General features: G+C 40.9%; 1 protein-coding gene across 2 annotated transcripts in view; it reads left to right on the top strand.

Moving 5' to 3' along the window:
* The window catches only part of Gabrg3 (gamma-aminobutyric acid (GABA) A receptor, subunit gamma 3), a 670,753-nt gene that overhangs the window by 62,140 nt on the left and 586,270 nt on the right, over positions 1-22,343 (top strand). For both annotated transcript variants that reach the window (NM_008074.3, XM_017321978.2), the window contains exon 3: positions 1,361-1,428. In NM_008074.3, coding sequence (NP_032100.2) covers positions 1,361-1,428 — 68 coding nt within the window. The remainder of the gene's footprint in view (positions 1-1,360; positions 1,429-22,343) is intronic.

Raw genomic sequence — 22,343 nt, 5'->3', positions numbered from 1 at the left:
ATAATCAGAGAATCCTAGTTTTCGCTTTAGAGCACGCTTATCTGAAATTTGTCGTGTGTATAGCAGTAGAATTGTGTTGAGGCTTTCATCCAAAATGCCAACAGCTCTTTGGAACTAACACAGCCTGGTGGTGTTGACAGATGTTCACAGAGTTAGCTCAAATTCATGACAATTGTTTTCATCTCAGGAAAGTCTGAAAACTACCATCCTGGCTATAGGTTTCTTAAGTTTATGAGCCTGGAAACTCAGATACCACTCAGTTCCAGAAGCAAAGTGTGGAGTCCATTTGTGAATGAACAGTTATTTAGCAAAACTGAAGGAGGCGCATTGAAAGAACACAGAAGCAAACAATCTTGTTTCCATGGAAACCTCATGCAAGAAAAGTTCATGCATCTTGTTTATATTCCTCCTGGGCAGACATATTCTGAAATTGGCTCTGCTCTCTCCTTCGTCGATCCCTGAATGGTGATAAAGAGGTTCCCTCCTGAAGAGGCCTTTGGACCCTGAGCTCTGCAAACTCTCCCTGTCTCCTCATTGGTGGTGTTCAGTTCAATCCCAGGCAAGGGAAGAGGAACTGGCCTTCTTGAACCTAAATTAGCCAATTAACCTGCAGTGTGTGCTAGTCACAGGAGCTGTGCACGCTCATACTTGTGTGACGCACACAGGATCTCTGCATCAACTTTAACCTGAATGTGTGCTGCTCATAGGAGCTGTGCACCCTTAACTTTAACTTGCAGTGTGTGTGCTGCTCACAGAAACTGTACACCTTCATCCTGGAAAAAGGTCATATTTTTATTCACCTGATTTTTACTTTTTTGACTATAACATTGTAACTCTATTCTAGACATGTGTATGTCTCCTTAAATGAAAATGGTGACAAGAAGCCATGTTTTCATTTTTTTCTTTGGAGTTGGGAGCCACTAGAACTTTGCTTTGAAACCGTAGGCTTTTTATCTACCACTGATATTGCTCATCCCATGATTTAGCTTTCTAGCAAGTTTGACATTAAATTATTTGTGCAGTGTCTCATATTTTATCTCATTTCTTTGCCATCAAAATCAACTTAAGTAACATCGAAAATCTTTATAGTCATCTGTTACTGGCAATTTGCAGTGGGGTAGCTGTCTTGTTTCCCAAAAGCTCAATAAATACGAGTCAGGATCTCTCATCCTTTGAAGTTTTAAGAAGACAAGATGAATTTAGTTTTAAATGCAAATTAAGTCCCCAAGAGAAATCTGCCCACCTGAGCAGCATGGGCCTGTGTTGTTAGTGGCTGAGGCTTCTAGACACTGATTGGTTTGTGCTCTTCATGTTTCACTGTACCATAAAGTACTAACAGATATGTATTTTTCCCCCACAGTAAAACCAACTGTGATCGATGTGGACATTTATGTTAACAGCATTGGTCCTGTGTCATCCATAAACATGGTAAGAAACACCTGTGTTTACCTTGGTAGCTCCTGTGCGTCTTCATGCTTACAGTCTCCACTGGATTTCTGTTGCAGTTTTATTAAGCAGATTTAAAGCCCACGACTGACTCAAGTGTTAAGTGCCGTGGTATTGAAAATAGTCTTTAAGAATCAGAAGGGACAGTGTGACATCAGCAGTGAGTCATTGCTCTGAAGATCAAAAACTGTTCCCATTCTTACATACATAGATAGCACATGCCATTCAAAGGGAATTATTTAGGGTTGTGTACTCATTGGCTTTAGGCAACCTCACTAATATTAGGGATGCACGTAAGTCCAGTGAGAGAAGTCATTCCACATGGACAGTGCTTAGCTGCTAAGCACGCGATGCTGTACAAGAATGCATTACACCAAGCCACCTGACATGTCTGCCAGCTGTGGTGTGCCTCCTGATTAGATGATGTAGAAGTCCCATAGCAGGTCATTTGATATTGTTAACAATGTCCTGAGTGGGGCTTCTCTGTGCCTAGTTCCTCAGAAATCTGGGAGATGTATAAGAGAAAGGACAGGGGTTTTCCTGTATGCTAGCATGTGTCTTCAGCTTGCAGTGTTCTGTGCATTGGATTAATACTAGCAAATCAGTAACAAGAACATCTCTTTAGTTGCCAGATATTGAAAGTGTCTGTTTCTCATAGAAGGCATCCATGTCATGGTAAAATTAAGTTATATATGATTCTCTTTGAAAAAAACCTTAAAGGTCTAGTTTATGGTAGAATGGGGGCATGCTTGAAGTTCCATGTGCAATCTGTGGCATCAAAAACAAAACCTCCAAAAAGAAAAGTAATAGCAATGTCATCTATAAGTATGAGCAGAGAGGTGAAATGAATACAAAAAACTTGCTTCACACAACACATGGACTGGAAATGGCTGGTGTATTAAAAATGTAATCTTTCCTTACCTGGGAAGTAATTACTCAGCCGACTGTGCTGAGAAAGCACTCATTTTTAATGTATTTGGTTTCTACTCCGGGATTTAGTTTGGTTGTCCTTGATTCACACAACTTCTTAGCACCTTTGTGTCTCACTTTGATTTATCTCTAACACTGAGAGTTTCTCTGTAGACACAATCACACATCACTTTAGTTAGGATGGTACATTGGTGGGCCTAGAGGTTTATCAAGCTCTTGGAGGTTGAAGATACACTTTCTGCTCATAATTATATTCTGGTTGGACATTTTTGTGTGGAAATAAAATGTTCCAGAAGATATGCCTAAGTGACATTACTCAGAGAAGACAAGGACTTCACCTAAGGTCAAACTCATTTCATGACAGATTAGTAGGTTGGCAGTGTTGGAACAAACTTTTCCAATGAAGTCAGCACGGTCATTTGTCAATGGGGGCAGCCTTGCAAGGTCCCTTTTGTGACTCAATAGGAGATGAGTGAATGTTGGATAAGAAATATCCCTGGACCTGGAAGATTGAGGCCTGAGGAGAGATGGGAAAGTTTTGAGCTATATCTTACATCTGTGAAAGTGTAAAAGCCTTCTTGAACATGTATTCTATGAATTGGTATACATATCATAAGAAATCTTGGTAATTCTTGCTTCATCCTTTTATGATTTTTTTGAGATATGGTATCATGTGACTCTGTCTGTCCCTGGATTTTCTATGTAACCAAGATTTCCTTGAACTTCTGATCAGAATGTTGGGATTATAGACATGTATCACCATTCTTGGTTTATGCCGTGCTGTGAATCAAACCCAGGGCTTAGCTTTGTGCATGCCTTTCTACCTTCTTCAGTCCCCATGTTAGAATTTAAATCTTGAATTCTGGCACTTCCATCAGATGGTAAAGAATGACCTTACTAAGGGATGGCAAGATGGCTCAACAGGTAGAGACATTTGTTGCTAAACCCAAAGACTTGAGTTCAATTCCTTGAACTCACAGGTAGAAGGAATGAACTGATTCCTACAAGTCATCTCCTGACTTCCATGCACGGTAGCATGCATGCTCGGATACACATATATACACATATACACACAATATGGGCACAAACACACAAATAAATAAATGGAACTTAAAAGTTTAAAAAGAGTGATCCTTCTCAAATTGGCATTGTGAGCCCTTCCGAAGAAGGTGCCTATGTTTCTATGCTTCTTAGATTTCATAACTCCTACACTGAAGGGTATGCAGTACCCTTTTTTCCTGAGAAACTGAAACTCCTCTTTAGAAAACAACAAACAAGCTGAACCACAGATGCATGTCACTCTGGAATAGTGACATGTTTAATATCACGGCTACATTTTTCTAAGGGATTCCTGGACCTGACTTTCTGAGGAATAGATAAGATGCCCTATCTTGACTCAGTACCATGAAGCATGGAATGAGCTAGAACATCTTTAGGAAACATATACACACCTGTCAATCTTGATGAGTACCTGTAATCCCCTCACTAGAAGGCTGAGGCAAGAGGATTATGAATTTCAGACCTGCCTCGACTATGTAGTGAGATTCTGTCTTAATAAAAAATGAACCAACCAAAACCAAAACCAAACCAAAACAAAACAAGAACAAAAAAAAAATAACAAAACACAAAAACAAGGCTGAGGATATTGCAACATGGCAGAGTGCTTGCCTAGAATGTGGATGGCCTTGGCCTCCACACAAATCTATATTCTATATAATTCTATAATCTATATAAAATTGCTATATTCTCTGTTAATGGGTCTCTCTTTATTTCTGTTTGCTCAATCATTAAATATTTGCTGCTGTATGTTTGGCATTATGCTCAGTGCAGGTAAGGCAAGGCAAAGAGAGTCCTGCTCTATGGGTGGCAAAGGCATAAATGTATCTGGTGCTAGAGTGAAGTTAGACCCACCCTTCATCTTGTGTGTAGGAGCATGACAGACCTCTTGAGAGACCTCCATGACCTCTTAAGACAATTTCAAAGAGGCGTCTCAAAAGTCCTTTTGCTGCTGGAGAGTGAGAGTTGCAAAAGACTCAATTCACATACTTGTGAAGCCACACCATAATTTGAGAAAATAAGATGCTCAAAAGTGAAATGTGGACCTGGCTAAAAATGAAAAGTATTGAGGAGATAATTGGCAGTAAGTGGGTAATGAGGGTTGAGTCATCAGTAAAAGGTGGATGACAGAAATTAAAGCAACCCAATTACAGAAGGTATTATGAGAAAAAAAAAAAACATCATTTGGAGGTGTATTCTTCGGGGTTTCAGGATGTAAGGTTTCTATTTATCTTTAGCCACAATGTTAAATTTTGATAATATATAATTTCCTCCAAATAGCTCCTTAGCAATCAGCAAATTAAGAAAGACAGTGGCTGTTAATACTGGCATCTCATGGGATTTTTATTGACTTTTTGAATACTGGGGTTTTAATTTCAGAACTTCCGGCTAGTCGGTGAAACACAGCAGAGTTCAGTCCATTTCATAGACTGGCATTGATGTTCTGCTGTTGTTAATGCTTACTCCCTTTAGAACCAGAGAATACTCCTCTAGGCATAGTTGTCATAGCATCCTCTGTGTTGGCCACTGCAGTGTAGCTTGATGTGTGCAGCTCCTGGTAGACACGGATTCTTCAGGATCAAGAAAGCACATGTCAGTTCATTTTTGAGAATCTCTACTTGATGGAGCCTTTTCAGAAAGTTTCATCTCCAGGGTGTCGTACTGATGAGCTGCCCATTGTTCTTATCTGTGTTGAGTTATATGAAGTGCCTTGGCATCTCGTGGGGGAGGATTCTAAGTGTGGCCAGCTTGGTGGTCACCTCAGGACATCCACAAGGCAATGGAGTGAAATGCAGCTGTGTATGCCATAGAAATGCCACGTCGCCTAAGCACTGAGATGATGAGGGCTCAGAATGTTGCAGGGTTAGGATTACTTCTCCTTTCTAAAAATTAAAATATTTAGTTTATATCTCCGGAAAATTTGGCCACAAAGTAGAGAGAACCCTGAAAGTGCATAGCTGACTTATCTTTATTTAGTATCTACTTGGTCCACTAACCCTGGAAACCACTGAGCTGGTCTTATGAGAGCTCTGTACCTTTACTTTTCCCAGATGCTGCAGGACTGCTTTGTGTGGCTCTACGCTGATTCTTTCTTCCTTAAATGTTCTGTCACCAGCTCATCTATGGAAGCCCAATCACTGAGACTTAAGGAATAGCAGGTGGCTGAGCAGACAGAGCAACAGGCTAGACATCAGTAGAATATACCTTGTGATATATAACCTTGTGACTTATAACTTAAGTATTCAGAACTGGTAGCATGCTGTGTGGGTCCTCTACACCCCTCAGCCTTTGCACACCAGTGGTCTCAGGGTATGGAGGAGATGTGGATCAGAGTCTCAGGTGGAAGAAAGTATGGAGGGCATAAGTGATCCAAGACACTGGGTTGGAGGACAGCATGATTCTTGAATGGCTAGTTCATATAGCTTGAGTTGGTGGAGAGAGGAAGAAAAAGGACAAAGTAGAAAATGCACTAATTTGCATATCTGGACCCAATTGAAGACTGGCAAATATTAATTATGCACCAATTCAAAAAGAGCAAAGCTCAGGGGCTTTCCATGATTATCAGTTAGATTCGCAGACTGCCAGTCACATGATTTCTGAAAACCCAGTTCTCTGTCGGGGAAACAGAAGCCTAACTGGTCCTATCATCACCTGTCATGACATGGCCTTTGTCCCTATGTGGTTGAATAGGCCCAAGTCTGATTTGGGTAGGGAGTGGCTCTACTCCTGCTATGCTCTCTGAGACCTTGTCCTGGGTATGGACAATGCTCTACCATCCATTATCTGCTGTAGGAACCCATAATGCTGCACAGCCCTAAGTGTGATAGGAGAAAATTGAGGCCCACCAACCTCAATTTTTGTTGTTCTCTTAGAGCAGAAGTTTTAAGGAGGGATATCAGGCAGCATTGTTCACTCTACAGAGACTGATCATCCTGAAAGATGATCTCTTGCTTTTTAGATTTTTTTCTAAAAGCATCCTGGTTCAAGGAAAACTAAAAGAAGTGATGGCTAAAGCAGCATGGGGCCTGCTTGCTTTTGTGTTTTTTTTTTTCCACCCAAGGTTTATAGCACTTTTGCTTTTGCAATTTGATACCCTACATTCATGTTTGAAAAAAAAAGTTACTCTATTTTGTATTTTGTTGTTGTTTTTATTGTTATAATAATATATACACATACACATAATATATATGTATATAGCTACATTGTGATTTTTAGGTTTTGGTAAACACTGTGTGATGATGAAATAAGGGCAAGTAACATATTCAAGACCATGGATATTTATTTCTTTGTGGAACAAAAATATTGGTTACAGTCAAGATACAGAGTCAATCTGTCAATCATTAATGAGTACAGTATAGTGCATATGAACCTTGGGCATTATCATAAGAGTCTAGTCATCCACAGAAGCATGGGTAAACCTGAGAATATCATGTTAAACCAGACAAGAAAGACAAATACCCATGATCCCACTCTTACATACGTATTCAAATGTTATTTCTTAAGAGGGTAGGAAAGTTAGTGCCAAAGTCTAGGTAGAAGATAGTGGAAAGGAAGGGGAGAAGTTCAGCAGTGGTACAATGACCACAGTTAGACAAAACGAACAAATTCTGACATCCAAAGAGCACAACCTACACGGGAGTGTAGAACACCTCAAGAACCAGAAATGAATGAAGGTGTTCTCACTGTTATCTCTCACATTGCCTCCTCATTTCCTCCTTTCTTGTGTTCTGTGATTCCAGACACACGAAAGCTCCCATATCCCACTTTGTCCCTATTGTCTGTACTCTTTATCCCCCCCCTTTCTGCTCTATATTATACTTGGTACCAAGCTTTCTTAATCACCTTTTAATTGCCAAGTCTTCTCATCTGGTCCAGTAGTCAATAGAAGCTATGTATCTATTCACTTCTAAAGTTTAGTAATTTGGGTTGTAAAGTTGTGGTCTGATTCCAACAGTGGCTCATTTGGGAAGTCTCCATGTTGCAATCCATTTTCTTACACATGTAGATCATTAAACTCAGATAAAGTAACAGTCATATCTGGCCAATTCTGTTCTCATTCTGCTGTATTGTTTGGTTTCCTTCACAGCACGCCAGGCAGTGTTTATTGTGCATCAGAATGTGTTAAGCTGTATCCCACACCTCTGTGCATGTCTGTGACAGTGTAAGATGGCCTGTTGTCTTGCTGAGGCTCAGTTTGACACTGGTATCTCCATTTTCTTAGGTGCAGTTCTTCAGAGGTGTCACCTGAGGGCCTTTCTCTTATACTCAACTCCACGATTATCCCTATGCTGAGCAGTTAAGTCAGCAAATGTGCTGAGAGGAAACTATTATTTTGGGGGTTATTTCTGTCATTGTTTACTTTGTCTTTCAGCACTTGTGATAAAATACAGGGCTTTATGTACGGACACCAAGCTGAGCTACAAATCACAGCCTTTTAATGTTTTAATTTTGAGGTAAGGTCTCACTGAAAGGTACCCAAGCTGGCCTGAAGGTCACTCCACAGCCCAGGTAGATAGAGATTTTGCAGTTTCCTCACCTCATCCTTCTAAGTAGTTGGACTCACAGACTCTAGGCTCAGTTTTGTTACTTGCTTTCTGGGAACTTGAGGCTACTACCTTTTTGACTTCATGGTAGCCCCAAACTCTGTGTAAAATCCTCCTGATTTCCTCATACTAGCTGCTGTTCTCTCCCCTACCTCTGTGCCTTATATACTACTCTAACTTGATACAAATCTTAAGGAAATATTTCAAAGGAAATACATTTTCTTTCTGTATGCCTGTGTTCTGACTATTTTAGACTCTTTGATATTTTACCTGAGATTTCTTTTATCCTTAGGAGTATTGTTGGTCTGTTATAATGAATGACATAAAAGCTATGTAACTTGATTTGATAAGTTATCAAATGCAGCCTAGGTCAGGCTTGGACTCTTGTAGCCAAAAATAACTGAACTTCTGAGCCTCCTGCCTCCACCTCGAACATGCTGGGATTACAAGTGTGCATGACCACCATGCCCAGGTCATGCGGTAGTAGAGTTCAGACTCAGGCTCTCAAGCATGTTGGGCAAGAATGTAAAGTTAATTTCTTTGTATTAACATGTGCTAATTTTTCACATGTGTTTACATCATGTTTTCACATGTAATTCAATGCATGTTTACATCATGAACTGATTGAGACAACCTTCCTTTATCTGCTTTGTAACTTCTTCCTAAATTCTTGTTACCAGTATACTTCATTCTTCAAAGAACTAGAATAAACAATGTCAAAATTATTATGAGGGCATAGCAACCAAACAGCCAATACCATAATGAACAAGTGATACCTTATTCATGACAGAAACATTGTAATACCTAATTTTAAGACACAGTGCAGAACCATGATATCCAAAGGGCCATGAGGTTGGCATTAGACATAAATTTATACACAAATGGAACAAAATACTGAGCCCAGTATTAAACATAATGACTACAGCCAACTGATTCTCAAAAACAGCATTAAAACATACTGAAGAAACCACAGCTTCACTGACAAATTGAAGATTCATATAGAATGAGACTCATAAAATGAGACTTGAAGTTCATATGGAACAAGGTTAATTTTAAATATTCACACAAGTAATTTGGGGCAAGAGCTAACCCCCCAAAAATGTTACTCACGACATTGCTTTCTTGACTTGAGAGTCTCTTGGGCTACTCTCAGGGATATTGAAGAAGAAAGGGTTTTCTGGTACCTAGTGTTTCTGGTTTTCTGCTATGAAAAGTTAGGCTTTAAAGGGAAGTAAATAAAGTTAATTGTGTATATTTTCTAGAAATATATGCTTTAGGGAAGCATCTATCTCTTTTTGTATCAGTTAGCCAAGAACTAGTCACATAGGTGACTTCAATATTCTTTTAAGAAATAAAAGAGTCTGAGCCAGGTATAGTGGTGCATTCTGGAGGCAGAGTCAGCCTGATGTCTACAAGTTTGAGGTCAGCTTGGTTTATGTAGTGTCAGCTAGAGCTACACGGTGAGACCATGTCTGAGAAAAAAGAAAGAAAAGAAAGAAAGAAAGAAAGAAAGAAAGAAAGGAAGGAAGGAAGGAAGGAAGGAAGGAAGGAAAGAAGGAAGAAAGGGTAAGTCCGAGCTCAGGCTCCTCACCTACATATCTCAACTACATAGTGTTCAATGGTATCATAGAAGAGGACATCCCCAAATTAAGGAAACACATAGCAATACTGATACTGATACAAAAGCATATAGAATGCTAAATTAGCAGGAAAATCATCTGTGTGGCACAGTATAATCTAAACACTAACTATACTGAATAAAGAAAAGTCATTGAAAGCTGCAAGAAAAATTAACAAGTTATATAATTTTAAAAATCTATTGAAAAATACAAAACAAACAAAACAAAAAACAAAAACTGACTTGCCCATGGAAGCTTTAAAAACCAGAGGGCTTGGAGCTTTCTAAAGACAACAGATGCCAACCCAGACTACCCAACAAGACCATCTGCCATAGATGAAAGTAAAAGAAAAAATTTTCATGATACAAACATACTAAAAGAATTTATGTCCAATAAATCAGCCCTACAGAGAATACCAGAAGCAACAATTTGGATTGAAGAGAGAAAGAAGCGTACTCAAGAGGCTACAGAAAGAAAACAAATAAAGCTAGAATTTCCAGAACACAAAAAGAGAGAGTCGGAAATCAATAAACAATGGTGTCCTCAACTCCTCAATCAAAATCAAAGGATATTGGTTATGAGAGTAAGGTCCTATAGCTGAAGGTGCCATATTCTTATGTCACTGAACATGTAGAATTGGTATCCAAGTAGGAACTTCTCCACTACTGATTAACATTTATGATGCTGGAAGATTATTTGCATGCTACTTGAGGATAAATCATCAATATCACCCAGCTGTGAACCTAGCAATCTATTAGCAAGATATACATGAGCAATATGTTACGGTAATAATCAACCATTTTGTGATTGGCTTTAGGATCCACTACATGAGATTGGACCCATATCTGACACTGCTAAAGTGGCTGAGAGGCTGAAACTAGAGAGGTCATGAGACATAAGGGGAAACCTACTACTATTATTCTGATAAACAAACATAGCATACAGTGATTCATAATGGTATATCCCTGTATTGATGTAGACAAATGCATCATCAGAGATCCTTCTTTTTCAGGAGATGGCAATTAATGCAGAGACACAGGCCTGGACAATGTGCAGAGTGAGAGACTCTGGATTACTGAGTTCTAATGAGTCATCTGTATCAATCCTGCACCCCTCAAGGCCCAGGGATCTATGTGAAAGGAGAAGCGTAAAGAATGTAAGAACAGTAATAGATGGATAACTCCAAGTACAGTGTCTTACAGATAAAACAGGGCTGATATACACATAAACTTACAGAGTCTATGACAGTATCTTCAAGACTAATATAAGTTTAAGCCAGACAAAAATTTTAGAAGAGACAGAGGGGGCACTTCCAAATTCCTACTATGAACGTAAAGTTATTCAAATACCAAAACCAACTCTTGTTGAACATATATGCAAAAATTCTCAGTATATTATTTTTACGTTGAATATATACATATGTCAAAAGAGCCCTCTACTATGATCAAATTAGCTTTATCCTGGCTGTACTGGGAAGATTCTGCTTATGTAGCTTAATAAATATAATAAATCATATATAATCATATAAATGGAGTTAAAGTGATATGGTCTATTCAAAGATGCAGAAAAGACCTTTGACAGAATTCAACATAAATTTATTGTAAAAGTTCTAGAGAAAATGTAAAATAAGGAAAATGTTCAATAAGAAAAAAATTTAAAGAATGTTCTAGAGAGAATAGAGATGAAGAGGACATACGTCAGCACAACAAAGACTATACATGACAAACCCTAAACCAACATTATCGTAAATGGAGGAAAAGCAAATCAATGCAATCCCATGGATTGTCTATTACCCCTACTCCCTTTCAACAAAATTCTTGAAGTGACAGCTATAGAAACAATGCAAGAGAATGAAATTAAAGGGACAAAAATGAGAAAAGAAGCCAAACCATTCTTATTTGTAGAAGACATGGAATTATGCATAAATATTCCCAAAAATTCCACAGAAAACTTCTAGAAATGATCAATACTTTCAGAAAGTGGCAGGATATACAATCAGTTTGCAGAAATCAGCGTATGCCAATATGCCAATAGCAAACATGAGGTCATAGCATCACTCTCATTTATGAAAGGCTCAAAATAAAATATGAAATTAACCTTACCAAAGAGATAAAATACCATTATATTGGGAACTTTAAATGCCTGAAGAAAGGAATTGAGGAAGACACTAGAAGATGTTACCCTCCCCCATGGTAATGTATTGGTATAATTAATATTATGAAAATGACCATTCTACCAGAAGCATTCATAAAGTCAGTGCAGTTCCAGTCAACACCCCATAAGGTTATATAGAAGGTTAGAAAAATATTGTTCAAATTCATATGGATCCACAAAATGCACTGAAGAGGCAAAGAAACCCTAAGCAAAAAAATAACAATATTGGAGGGCTTGCCAGGCTATATTTCAAGCTATATTGTAGAGTCATAGTAATAAAAACAGCATGGTATTAGCACAAAAACAGATGGGTCAATCGATGAATCAAGATAGAAGACCCAAATTAATGTACATAATTAGAACCATCTAGTATTTGGCAAAGATTTCACACTGTGAACATCTCCAGCATCTTCAATAAATGGTTATGGGAAAACTGGATTTCACACACAGAATAATTAAAGTAGACATAGGTATCACACACACACACACACACAGACACACACACACACACACACACATACACATGAGCTACAGGTGAACTGTACGCCTCAGTGTGAAGCTAGAAATTCTAAAAGTCCTAAAAAACAAAACAAAAACAAAAAAAAACAAAAAACCACAGTGATATCCTACAAGATATATGCTCAGAAAGGACTTTTGCATCAGCACTACATTTTACTCATGATTTAAGATCAATAATTGACAAATGGTGCTTCATCTATATGATATCTATTCATATGATAGAAGAATAATATTCATATTATACAAAGAACAGTGGACACATGCATACACACACACACACACACACACACACTCCAAAAAATAAGACAAAAATAACCCAATTAAAAAATAGACCTGAATAGAAGAAGAAATAAAAAACAGATAATAAGTTCTCAGAAAGTGTTCATCATCTTCAACCATAATGGAAGTGACACTTAACGCTATTCTGAGATTTCATCTTACCCAACTCAGAATGGATAAAATCAAAAAAGAAAACTGACAACAAATGCTGGTGAGGGTATGGGGCAAGAGGAACTCTCATTCACTGTTGGTGGGAAGACAAACTGTGTAAACACTCTGGAAATGAATGTGGAGAATTCTCAGATAGCTAAAAATAGATCTACCATATGACCCAGCTGTTTCTGTCCATGGCATATGCCCAAAAGATTCCATGTACTAGCAGTATTCTCTTCACAATAACTAGAAAATGGAAACAACCTAGATGTTCTTCAACTGACGAACAGATATGAACATGTGGTACAAATTCACAGTGGATTTTTATTTTGGTATAAATAAAAATGAAATGAAATTTGCAAGTAAATGGATAGAGCTGGGCAATATCATACCTAGTACCAATATAGAAAAAATAACTGCCTGAAGTAACCAGAGAAGCCAGTAAAATCAAAAGGGACCTTGGGGTGACTGGGGATGAGAAGTATAGAGATGAGACAATCAGAGCACAGATGCTGTTAATGGGGGCATGGGAATACCCAGAGGGGATACTTTTCTTGGCAAGGGAGAGGTAGCACACTATGGATAGGGAGGAAGGAGAGCTAAATAACACTAATGTCATAGACAATGTGCCATTTTATAAGCTTATTTTAAAAATAAACATTACACACACACATACACAAACACACACACACACACACACACTCGTATATATTAATGGGACACACAAAGTGATAATGTTCCTGCAAGATCTATTTAACAACCTCCCTGTCTAGTGTTGGGCATTGGGCTATACACTGACAGTCTGGTTTCCAGTCAAGTTGAAGTCTGAACCTCGGGACCTGGTGGTGATAATTCACCTACATGGGACAGAAGGAGTTCTATTATATCTCCTGGAACTCTGGCTCCTGTTGAAGTTACCTCCCCCCCTCAGCCCCCACAGGAGAAGCATGGCTAGTATTCATTTAGGCAATGTCTCAAGCTTCTGACCTTCAGGCTAAACTCCTCCCCCATGTTACCTAGCAACAGTAAAGATACAGCATACCATAAGAGGGGCTGTTTGGCCCCTCCTCACTCTCTTGCTCTCTTGCTCTCTTGCTCTCTTACTCTCTCTTCCTCTCCTCTCCTCTCCTCTCCTCTCCTCTCCTCTCCTCTCCTCTCCTCTCCTCTCCTCTCCTCTCTCTCACTCTCTGCCTCTCTCTCCCTCTTACTCTCTAGCCTTTCTTCTCACTCTCTCCTTTCCTTCTTCTCTCCTCTTGGCCATAGCCTCTCTCTCTCTCTCTCTCTCTCTCTCTCTCTCTCTCTCTCTCTCTCTCTCTCCCTCCCTCTCCCTCTCCCTCTCCCTCTCCCTCTCCCTCTCCCTCTCCCTCTCCCTCTCCCTCTCCCTCTCCCTCTCCCTCTCCCTCTCCCTCTCCCTCTCCCTCTCCCTCTCCCTTCTCTTTTTCCCCCTTCCTTTCTATAATAAAGCTCTAAAGTCATAGACTGTTTCTGTTCATCACGGCCCGCTTCACAGACTCTCGCCTGGCCTGTGTGGAAACCTCTCTCCCTATGCCCTTTCTCCCATAACTCTGGGGCTTACAGGGTGTCACTCAGGGGCCCCTGGTTGGAGGCTGCCCCTTATCCACCCCCTGTCGAGTGGGGTCAGTGGCTTATTATTATACCCACCCGGGGCAGAGTGGAAAGCATCTGGCAGCCCTCCCAAGTCCACCTGCCCAGAGCATAGGAGGAACTCTGGCCCGGAGCTGGCTAACCTCCCTCTCTCCTTCTTTCCCCTGCCCCCCTTTAGTACCCACACTCTAGTGTTATGCATGGAAACCTCCCTTAAAGTTTTTGTTCAGGGGAATTGTCATTTTCTTTGGTTGACTTGAAGAACTTGAAGGTAAGGTCCTGTTGCCAAAGACACCATACAGTTTTGACACCCGATTTGGAGATACTGAGCTGGAGCTGTTCTGGAATCCTCTATGCAAATTGCTAAGATGAAAAACAGTGGGTTGTCCCAACAAGCTATAAAGTTGAGAACCAGAGTAATGACTGGCCTGGGAAGATATATCCAGCAGTGCAGTGGTGACATCTTTATCTTGGTGGCAACCAACAGCTGTCTAATTGGACTTAAGGCTCACCCATAGAAAGGAAGTCATAACCTGTGGCTGGAATGGTCACAGATTCTAGAGGAAACTCTCCTATTGCCATTTTCTTAAATTAGTATTTATTTTACACTACATATTTTATACTTCTCCCCCCCCCCCAGTCTACCCTCCTACTGCTCTACATCCCATACCTCTTCCCCACCCCCCTGTCTCCACGTGGATGTCCCCTCCCCCCATGCAACCTGACCTCTAAACTCCCTGGTGCCTCCAGTCTCTTGAGGGTTAGGTGTATCATCTCTGAATGAACACAGACCCAGAAGTCCTCTATTGTATGTGTGTTGGGGGCCTCATATCAGCTGGTGTATGCTGCCTGTTTGGTGGTCCAATGTTTGAGAGATCTTGGGGGTCCAGATTAATTGAGACTGGTGGTCTGAAATAATTATTCTTATATCCTACTCAAGAGCCAATAATTCTGTACTTGTTCACCTATGAGCTACCGACCAAAAATATATGCCTTTATATTTGTTTGGCCTTATTAGCTATTCTTTCACATGTTTTCATTTAAGGCTGACCTTAAACTTCTATACACACCATGCTGGCCTAATTCTTGTAGCCATCCTAATTCAGTCTTGTAATTGGTGAGGGTATAGCTAGCACACCTCTATCCCAATATTTAACATGTCTTTCTCATAGCTGTCTCCTAGAATCTGGACCAGAGAGCTGATACATGCTTATGAAAGGAACGGGTGAATGAACGGAACAATGAGTTCACCCCTACTCTCATGCATGATTCCATCGACTTTGCAAGGGTTTCAGGCCACAACTTCATTGGGTTAATTTCAGGTATCCCTTGTTACAAGGCCATTAGCTGGTACTTGTCTACTGCTGGGAATAATGTTTATGATACATCAACTTAAAGAAAATGAAGTTCATTTTAGCTCTTACTCTTTATGCCAGGAACCTATTGTCCATGAATGTCCTGTACCTGTGAGGAAGAGAGAGTGGAGGAGGCCTGGCTCTAAGTGACCCTATTTCCTCTCATTAGGCTTCACCATTAAAGGTTTCATCATCTGATTGTACAAGTGGCTAGAACAAAGCCTCCAGTGCATGGCTTTTGGGTGACATCTAGGATACAAGAATTTAATCCTGGTGTACAATTCTTGTGCTTGTCACTGAGCTTGTGGTTAATGGAACTGAGGTTTAGCCATCTTAAGCCATGTTCCAAAGCTCATATGTCTGAGAATGATAGGACTACACATCTGGCTGCATTTCTACCCCATAAGAAGTCAGCATGGCTCTGCTAAAAGGCAAGTCTCAAATGCAAATCACCACAACTTCAAAGTTCTCCTGCATCTATTCTCTACTTTCTTATTGTCTCAGAACTTTCTATTGTGTAAAGTATCATTATCATCCCAGGTAAGGTAGGCAGCCAGACTTGTCAAAGTGAAAGAGAATGAACTTCAAGAGTAAGAGAAGTTGAGATGCCTGCAGTAATGAGACAGCTGGCCTTCCTAGCAGGCATTCTGCGCAGTCTCCTGCACACTTGTGATTAGCTCCATCTCTCAATTTTTCTTTTTCTCTTTAACGTTTCTACTTCTGGGGACATTGCACTCTTTCTGTCTTTCAAACACAAGCTCAGTGATATTTCTCTGACAGAAATATGTTACTGTAAACCATTTTTCTGATGGGGAGAATTGTGAGGATTCTCCTTACTAAGGCCACTCCAGTATCTCCCATGTTCCCCACGAAGGTCCCCTAAGCTTGTTCAGACTTGCATGTGTGGAGGCAAGCAACTACATGCATTTGCCATGACCAGATGTACACGTATGGGATCGATTCGTGCAAGGACAGGGGTCCTGAACAGAAACCCATCCACAATGAAGCATCGTATGAAGGCAGTGGTAGCATTGGTACAGAGGATAACAGGGATTATCTTCTGTTTTAACAGAATATTAACAGGCTGAGTTAAGGAGATGCACTAAAGATTATGAAGTTTCAGAGTGAGATGCATGAGTCCTTAATCTGAACAATGGCAGTGGGCTACAGAGAAAGATGTAGCTATAGGGAATGAAACTTCAGAGGTATGATTGAATGCGTATAGGCATTAAAGAATGAACAAAGTCAAGGGTGACTCACATCCTATGAGCATTCATTCATCCACTGAATGTGACAGAGCACTCTTGTGTGTCAGATGCTGAGTCGGGTAAGAGGAAGATAATGGTGAATGGAAATAACAAGGCTGGAGGATTATGCAGTGGATTCCCAAGCCTACACATTGATAGTTCAGATTTTGGACACTTCCATGTGTAAGCATATATTTGAAAGTAGTATAAAGATGTCCATACATAGGATTTGGAAATGGGTTGGCATATCGCATCGGCCTTTAAAGACTTGGTGTAAGTGATTATTTCTAGCAGTCCCATTCAGGGACTGAGACCTGTTCAACTGTTCTGACATTGCATAAAAAAGCTGAGATGCACAGCCTGATCTGAAGCTAAGGGCCTTACAGAGATAGTCAATGGCTGTGGACCCCAGGAAGGGCTTTAGAGGACAGCTATATACCCCAGACCTCAGGAACCCATATCAACATAAGCACTGTAAAATATAACACTTGCCAGGATGACCAAGACAACCCCATGGCTGATAAGCAGTTTTAAAATCCCCTGGGACATGCATTTGCATTTCTTCACCCCCTAGTCTAGCACAGATAAGTGACTCAACACTCGCTTCCACTGGATGAGTGGGAGGTATGAACAAATACAGGAAGGAAGGAGAAGCAGCTGGTGGAATTGATGTGGGGTGATGTGCCATTTAAACTTCAGAGGTCAGAGCTGAAGTCATCTTTTCACTAACATTTGCTGGCATCCAACAGTGCAGATCCAGAGTACTAAATATCTGCCTTGGTTGGTGGAATTTCATGGCTTCAGTCTTTTAACTTGACTTTGAGAAGCCTGGAGATAGAGCTGGCTATAGATCCAGGTGAAACATTCTTAACTAGTCTGGTGTGTTGGTGTATATGGTGTGTGCTATCTATGTGTCTGTCTGTATAAGTAACCAACCAAGCATGGGTATGAATGTGTTTGTATGTGAGTGTGTATGTATATGTGTGTATTTATAGGTGTGAATATGTGTGTATCTGTGTGTCTCAGTATATGAATGTACCTGTGTCTCAGTGTATGTGTGCATCTGTGTCTCAGTGTATGTGTGCATCTGTGTCTTAGTATATGTGTGAATGTGAATATATCTATATGGGTGTGTACATATGCATGTATGTGCCTGTACCTGTCTACGTGTATGTGTGTGTGCTGCACAACTGGGAAGATAAGATTCGGAAACACATACACTATGGAAGAAAGCAAGATGGAATGCATGCATCAGTGTTTCTGTCATTTTTGATTCAGTCAATTTGAACTAATAGAATCATTTAAGACTCTAGAAATGTTGCCACGCTTCAAAGCATATGGTTAAATGTGGTTCTCCTTGAAGCTACAGTGCTATGGCCAGCAATTATTGCCCTTAATTGAAAGGACCACAAATACCATTTCAAATCAGGAGCCTTTTGAAGTACCCAGAAGCCACCAAGAATGTTATATGGTACATAACATTTTGCCTTAGGTTTACTAAGGCTCAGCCATTGCATTCCGTGCCAATGCTTTCTCCTCGAGCTCTGATACGATACTCTTTTTGTGGCAGTAGACTTTAAAATCAAAGGATGCCAGTGGCCTTCCTTGTTGATTGTAGGTTCCTGGTGGTAAGCCATGGCTATGTAGGTGCCCAGTGGTAAGCTATGGCCATGTCTAAATACTCCTGGCTTCACTGGATCTTGCCAAGGGCTAACAGAATGACCCCACAGAGCAGGAGAAACTGGACAACCTTGCCTTTTGAACAACCACTAAACATTCTCTAAAATCTCTTCTCATTAAGTGCCTGAGCAGCAGCATGGGCATTATAGTGTGGTCACTCAGGAACGTAGAAGTCGTGCTTAAAGTGCAAAAGGACAGAGAGCAAAGAGCAGAGAGCATAGGCAGAGAACAAGTAAGCACATCGTGGGACTGACGTGTGGAATGGACAAACTTAGGTACGTGATAATACAACCATTCCAAAGAAAGAGTGGAATTGTGAGTGTTCTGCATGTGAAATATGAAGACAGAGGAGGAAGAGACTGAGGATGGGGCCAGCCTGGCTGGAATGTTTCTCTAAGGCCTAGAGAATAATGGGAAGTTAGAACTACCCGATTGGTGTTCATGGGAGCTGCTGTGTTCATCTTTCCCTACTCTCTATGCTTCACAGCTCTCTGCTGCCATTATCCTTCCACTTGCTCTGAGAGACAAGGACAAAGGGATGAGGAAAAGGTATCTTCTATTCCCCCCATCCTAATTCCAGCTTATTAACAAGCTGATTTCCTGGCTAGAGGTTTTGCTTTCTGGTGCTTTTCTCATTTTCAACAAGCATGATCCAAACATATGAAGTGTGCAAATAATTACTGAGTTTGCAATTGTAGACTGTTAGGAGTAGTGTGATGAACTCTCATGCCATCCTACTTTGTGCTACTCAGGGTGTGTGTCATGCAGGGAATTGTCAGCCTATTCACATTGTACATACTACCTTGCCTGTTGATCATTCAGTAGCCATCTAGATATGCTGTCAAAGTATGGCAGCGTATGTGTTCAGGTCACTTTTATTTTACTCATTTTCTGAAAGCATAAAAACCATGCTGCCAGCAATCCAGATCTGTAAGGAAGCCAGGGAGTGCTTTCCATAAGCAAAAAGGAACAAGATCTCTGCTTAATAAACAAAGCTAAACATATTTAGAAGTTGCTAAGCCCTATAGTAAGAAAGTGTCTTTCACCTGTGAAAAGGATAAAATGTTCACACTCAAGGCTCATATTGCTTTATCACACAGCAGCTGCAGACATCATTGAGATAGCACCTAAGTCCTGGATAAAGATGGAAAAGGCGTTGTGCTATGTGACTTGTTGCCTGCAATCTTAGGCATCTGGTGTTCCTGCTTAACTACTCTCCCTTTAAGTCCTGGGGTAATGTTTTGTTCATCTCCTTAATGTTTCTGTTTTCTGCTGCCCTTCATGTTACATGAGAAACTGGGGAAACCGGATGGCTGGTTGGAAAATTACTGAGAGGAAAAAAAGCTGAGTTTGGGATATTTAGGCGGAGCCAGCCTATCAGAAGCATTACAGAAGCTGACCAAGATAATCACCGTGCAATGCCGGGGAAGGAACGACATGCATTATCAGATTACTAAGTGAAGTCTTGCACCAAGAATGGATAGTTCTTCTTACATTGACTTATCAGGGCTTCTTGCAAAAGATAGGTTTTTTTGTTTTGTTTTATCAAGAGATGCACAAATTGCCTAGGGAAGGCTAAGAGGCTTGACTAACATTTGGCAAAGCAAAGACTCTTTGTTGTGCTGAGGACATATGTGGGCTACCTATTCCAGAAACATTGCAAGGCTTTCCTAGAATGCATGAGAAACATAGAAGAGGGCAGGTCTGATAGCCAGCACTTTGCCTGGCTGCCTGCACCATTAAGGTGCCTTTGGTACTCAGAAGCTGCTCCTAGCATTTGCATCAGAAATCACACAACCCGGTAACTCCCACTTCTAGACAAAGGAAAACATTGAAGTACAGGAGAGGCCCTTTACAGTGACACATGCCCCAAGTCTGCTTTACCTCTAAGTACAAAGGTTCAGTATTGAGCATCTGCTCTCAGGGAGGCATGGTGGTTTCCCGGGAAAGCCTTCTGCAGTCTCCGTAGACTAAATTATATTATGGAATTCTGTTTTTTTTTCTCATTTTTATTTTTAAAGAGGGAGAGAATAAGAGGGAAAGAGGAACAAGGAAGGGAAGGAGGGAGAGAGGGAAAGAGGAAGAGAGGGCAGGAGGGACAGAGGGAGAGAGAATGAAAGAGAGTTCTCATTTAGTATTAGTAAGCTAAAAGAGTTATTGTACTATACATTCCTGGCAACACCAGTAATGGGGACTGAAGGGTCCTAAGTTTCTTAAATTGACTTAGGAGCTCTGCTCATTTTGTCTTCCTTGGAAACCTTTTTATAGATCGTGTTTCACTAAGTAGCCTTCATTGGCCTGCTGTGTAGACTAGATTGGCTTGAAACAAACAGAGACACATCTGCCTCTGCCTCTGCCTCTGCCTCTGCCTCTGCCTCTGCCTCTGCCTCTGCCTCTGCCTCTGCCTCTGCCTCTGCCTCTGCCTCTGCCTCTGCCTCTGCCTCTGCCTCTGCCTCTGCCTGTCTTAGTTAGGGTTTTACTGCTGTGAACAGACACCATAACCAAGGCAAGTCTTATAAAAAAACAACATTTAATTGGGGCTGGCTTACAGATTCAGAGGTTCAGTCCATTATCATCAATATGGGAGCATGGCAGTATCCAGGCAGGCATGGCACAGGAGGAGCTGAGAGTTCTATGTCTTCATCCAAAGGCTGCTAGTGGAAGACTGACTTCAGGCAACTAGGGTGAGGATCTTATACCCACACCCACAGTGACACATCCTTTCCAACCAGGTCACACCTATTCCAACAAGGCCACACCTTCAGATGGTGTCACTCCCTGGTCCAAGGATATATAAACCATCACATTCCACTCCCTGGTCCCCATAGACTTGTTCAAAAACATGAGTCTATGGGGGCCATACTTAAACATAGCATAATGCAAAATGCATTTAGTCCAACTTTCAAAGTCCTCATAGTCTATAGCAGTCGCAACAATGTTAAAAGTCCAAAGATCAAGGTCTCTTCTGAGATTCATTCAACTTAATTAACTGTAATCCCCAAAGCAAGGCAGGAAACCAGCTGGGCAAACTCCAAACTCTGCATCTCCATGGCTGATGTCAAAGCGGTCTTCAGATCTCCACTCCTTTTTCATCTTTGTTGACTGCAACAAACTGCTTTCTCCTGGGCTGATTCCACTCCCTGTTAGCAGCTTTCCTCAGCATGTATTCCATGGCTCTGGCATCTTTAACATCTTTGAGTCTCCAAGGCAATTTCAATGTTACAGCTTCTTGTTTCAGTGTCTGGGATTCCAATTGATCTTTTGGACTCACTTTTCCAGTTCTGCCCTCTGTAGCACTCTAAGCTCAGGTTGATCCACTCCACTATGGCTGCTGTTCTTGGTGATCATCCCATGATACTGACATCTCCAATACACTGGGGTGTTCCACTCCAGCTAGGCTTCACTAATAGCCTCTCATAGGCTCTCTTCAGGGTGCCAAGCCTCAAATCCTTTGCATGACCCCTTCAGTCCTGGGCCATCAACTACAGTTGAGGCTTCACCTTTTCCAATGGCCTTCCCTGGCCTCTCACAGTGCTAAGCCTCAGCTTCTCTCCATGATCCCTTCATTCCTTCACAAGCAGTACCACCTGAGTGACTCTTACACATTACCAGGTCCAGCCGCAGCATGAGGTACAACCTAGGGTATCTCTGGAACACAGCTTCTTTGTGCTCCCAGAAAACAGTTTCCAGAAGATTTCACCTCAGTGATGCTGGTCTCTTCTTAATCACCGCTAATTCCTTAGCTCCAGCTAACCA

The sequence above is a fragment of the Mus musculus genome, chromosome 7 (genome assembly GCF_000001635.26).
Source record: "Mus musculus strain C57BL/6J chromosome 7, GRCm38.p6 C57BL/6J".
In the NCBI taxonomy this organism is placed as follows: Eukaryota; Metazoa; Chordata; class Mammalia; order Rodentia; family Muridae; genus Mus; species Mus musculus.
Note: the sequence above shows the minus strand (reverse complement) of the source record. Positions and strands in the feature narration are given on the sequence as shown.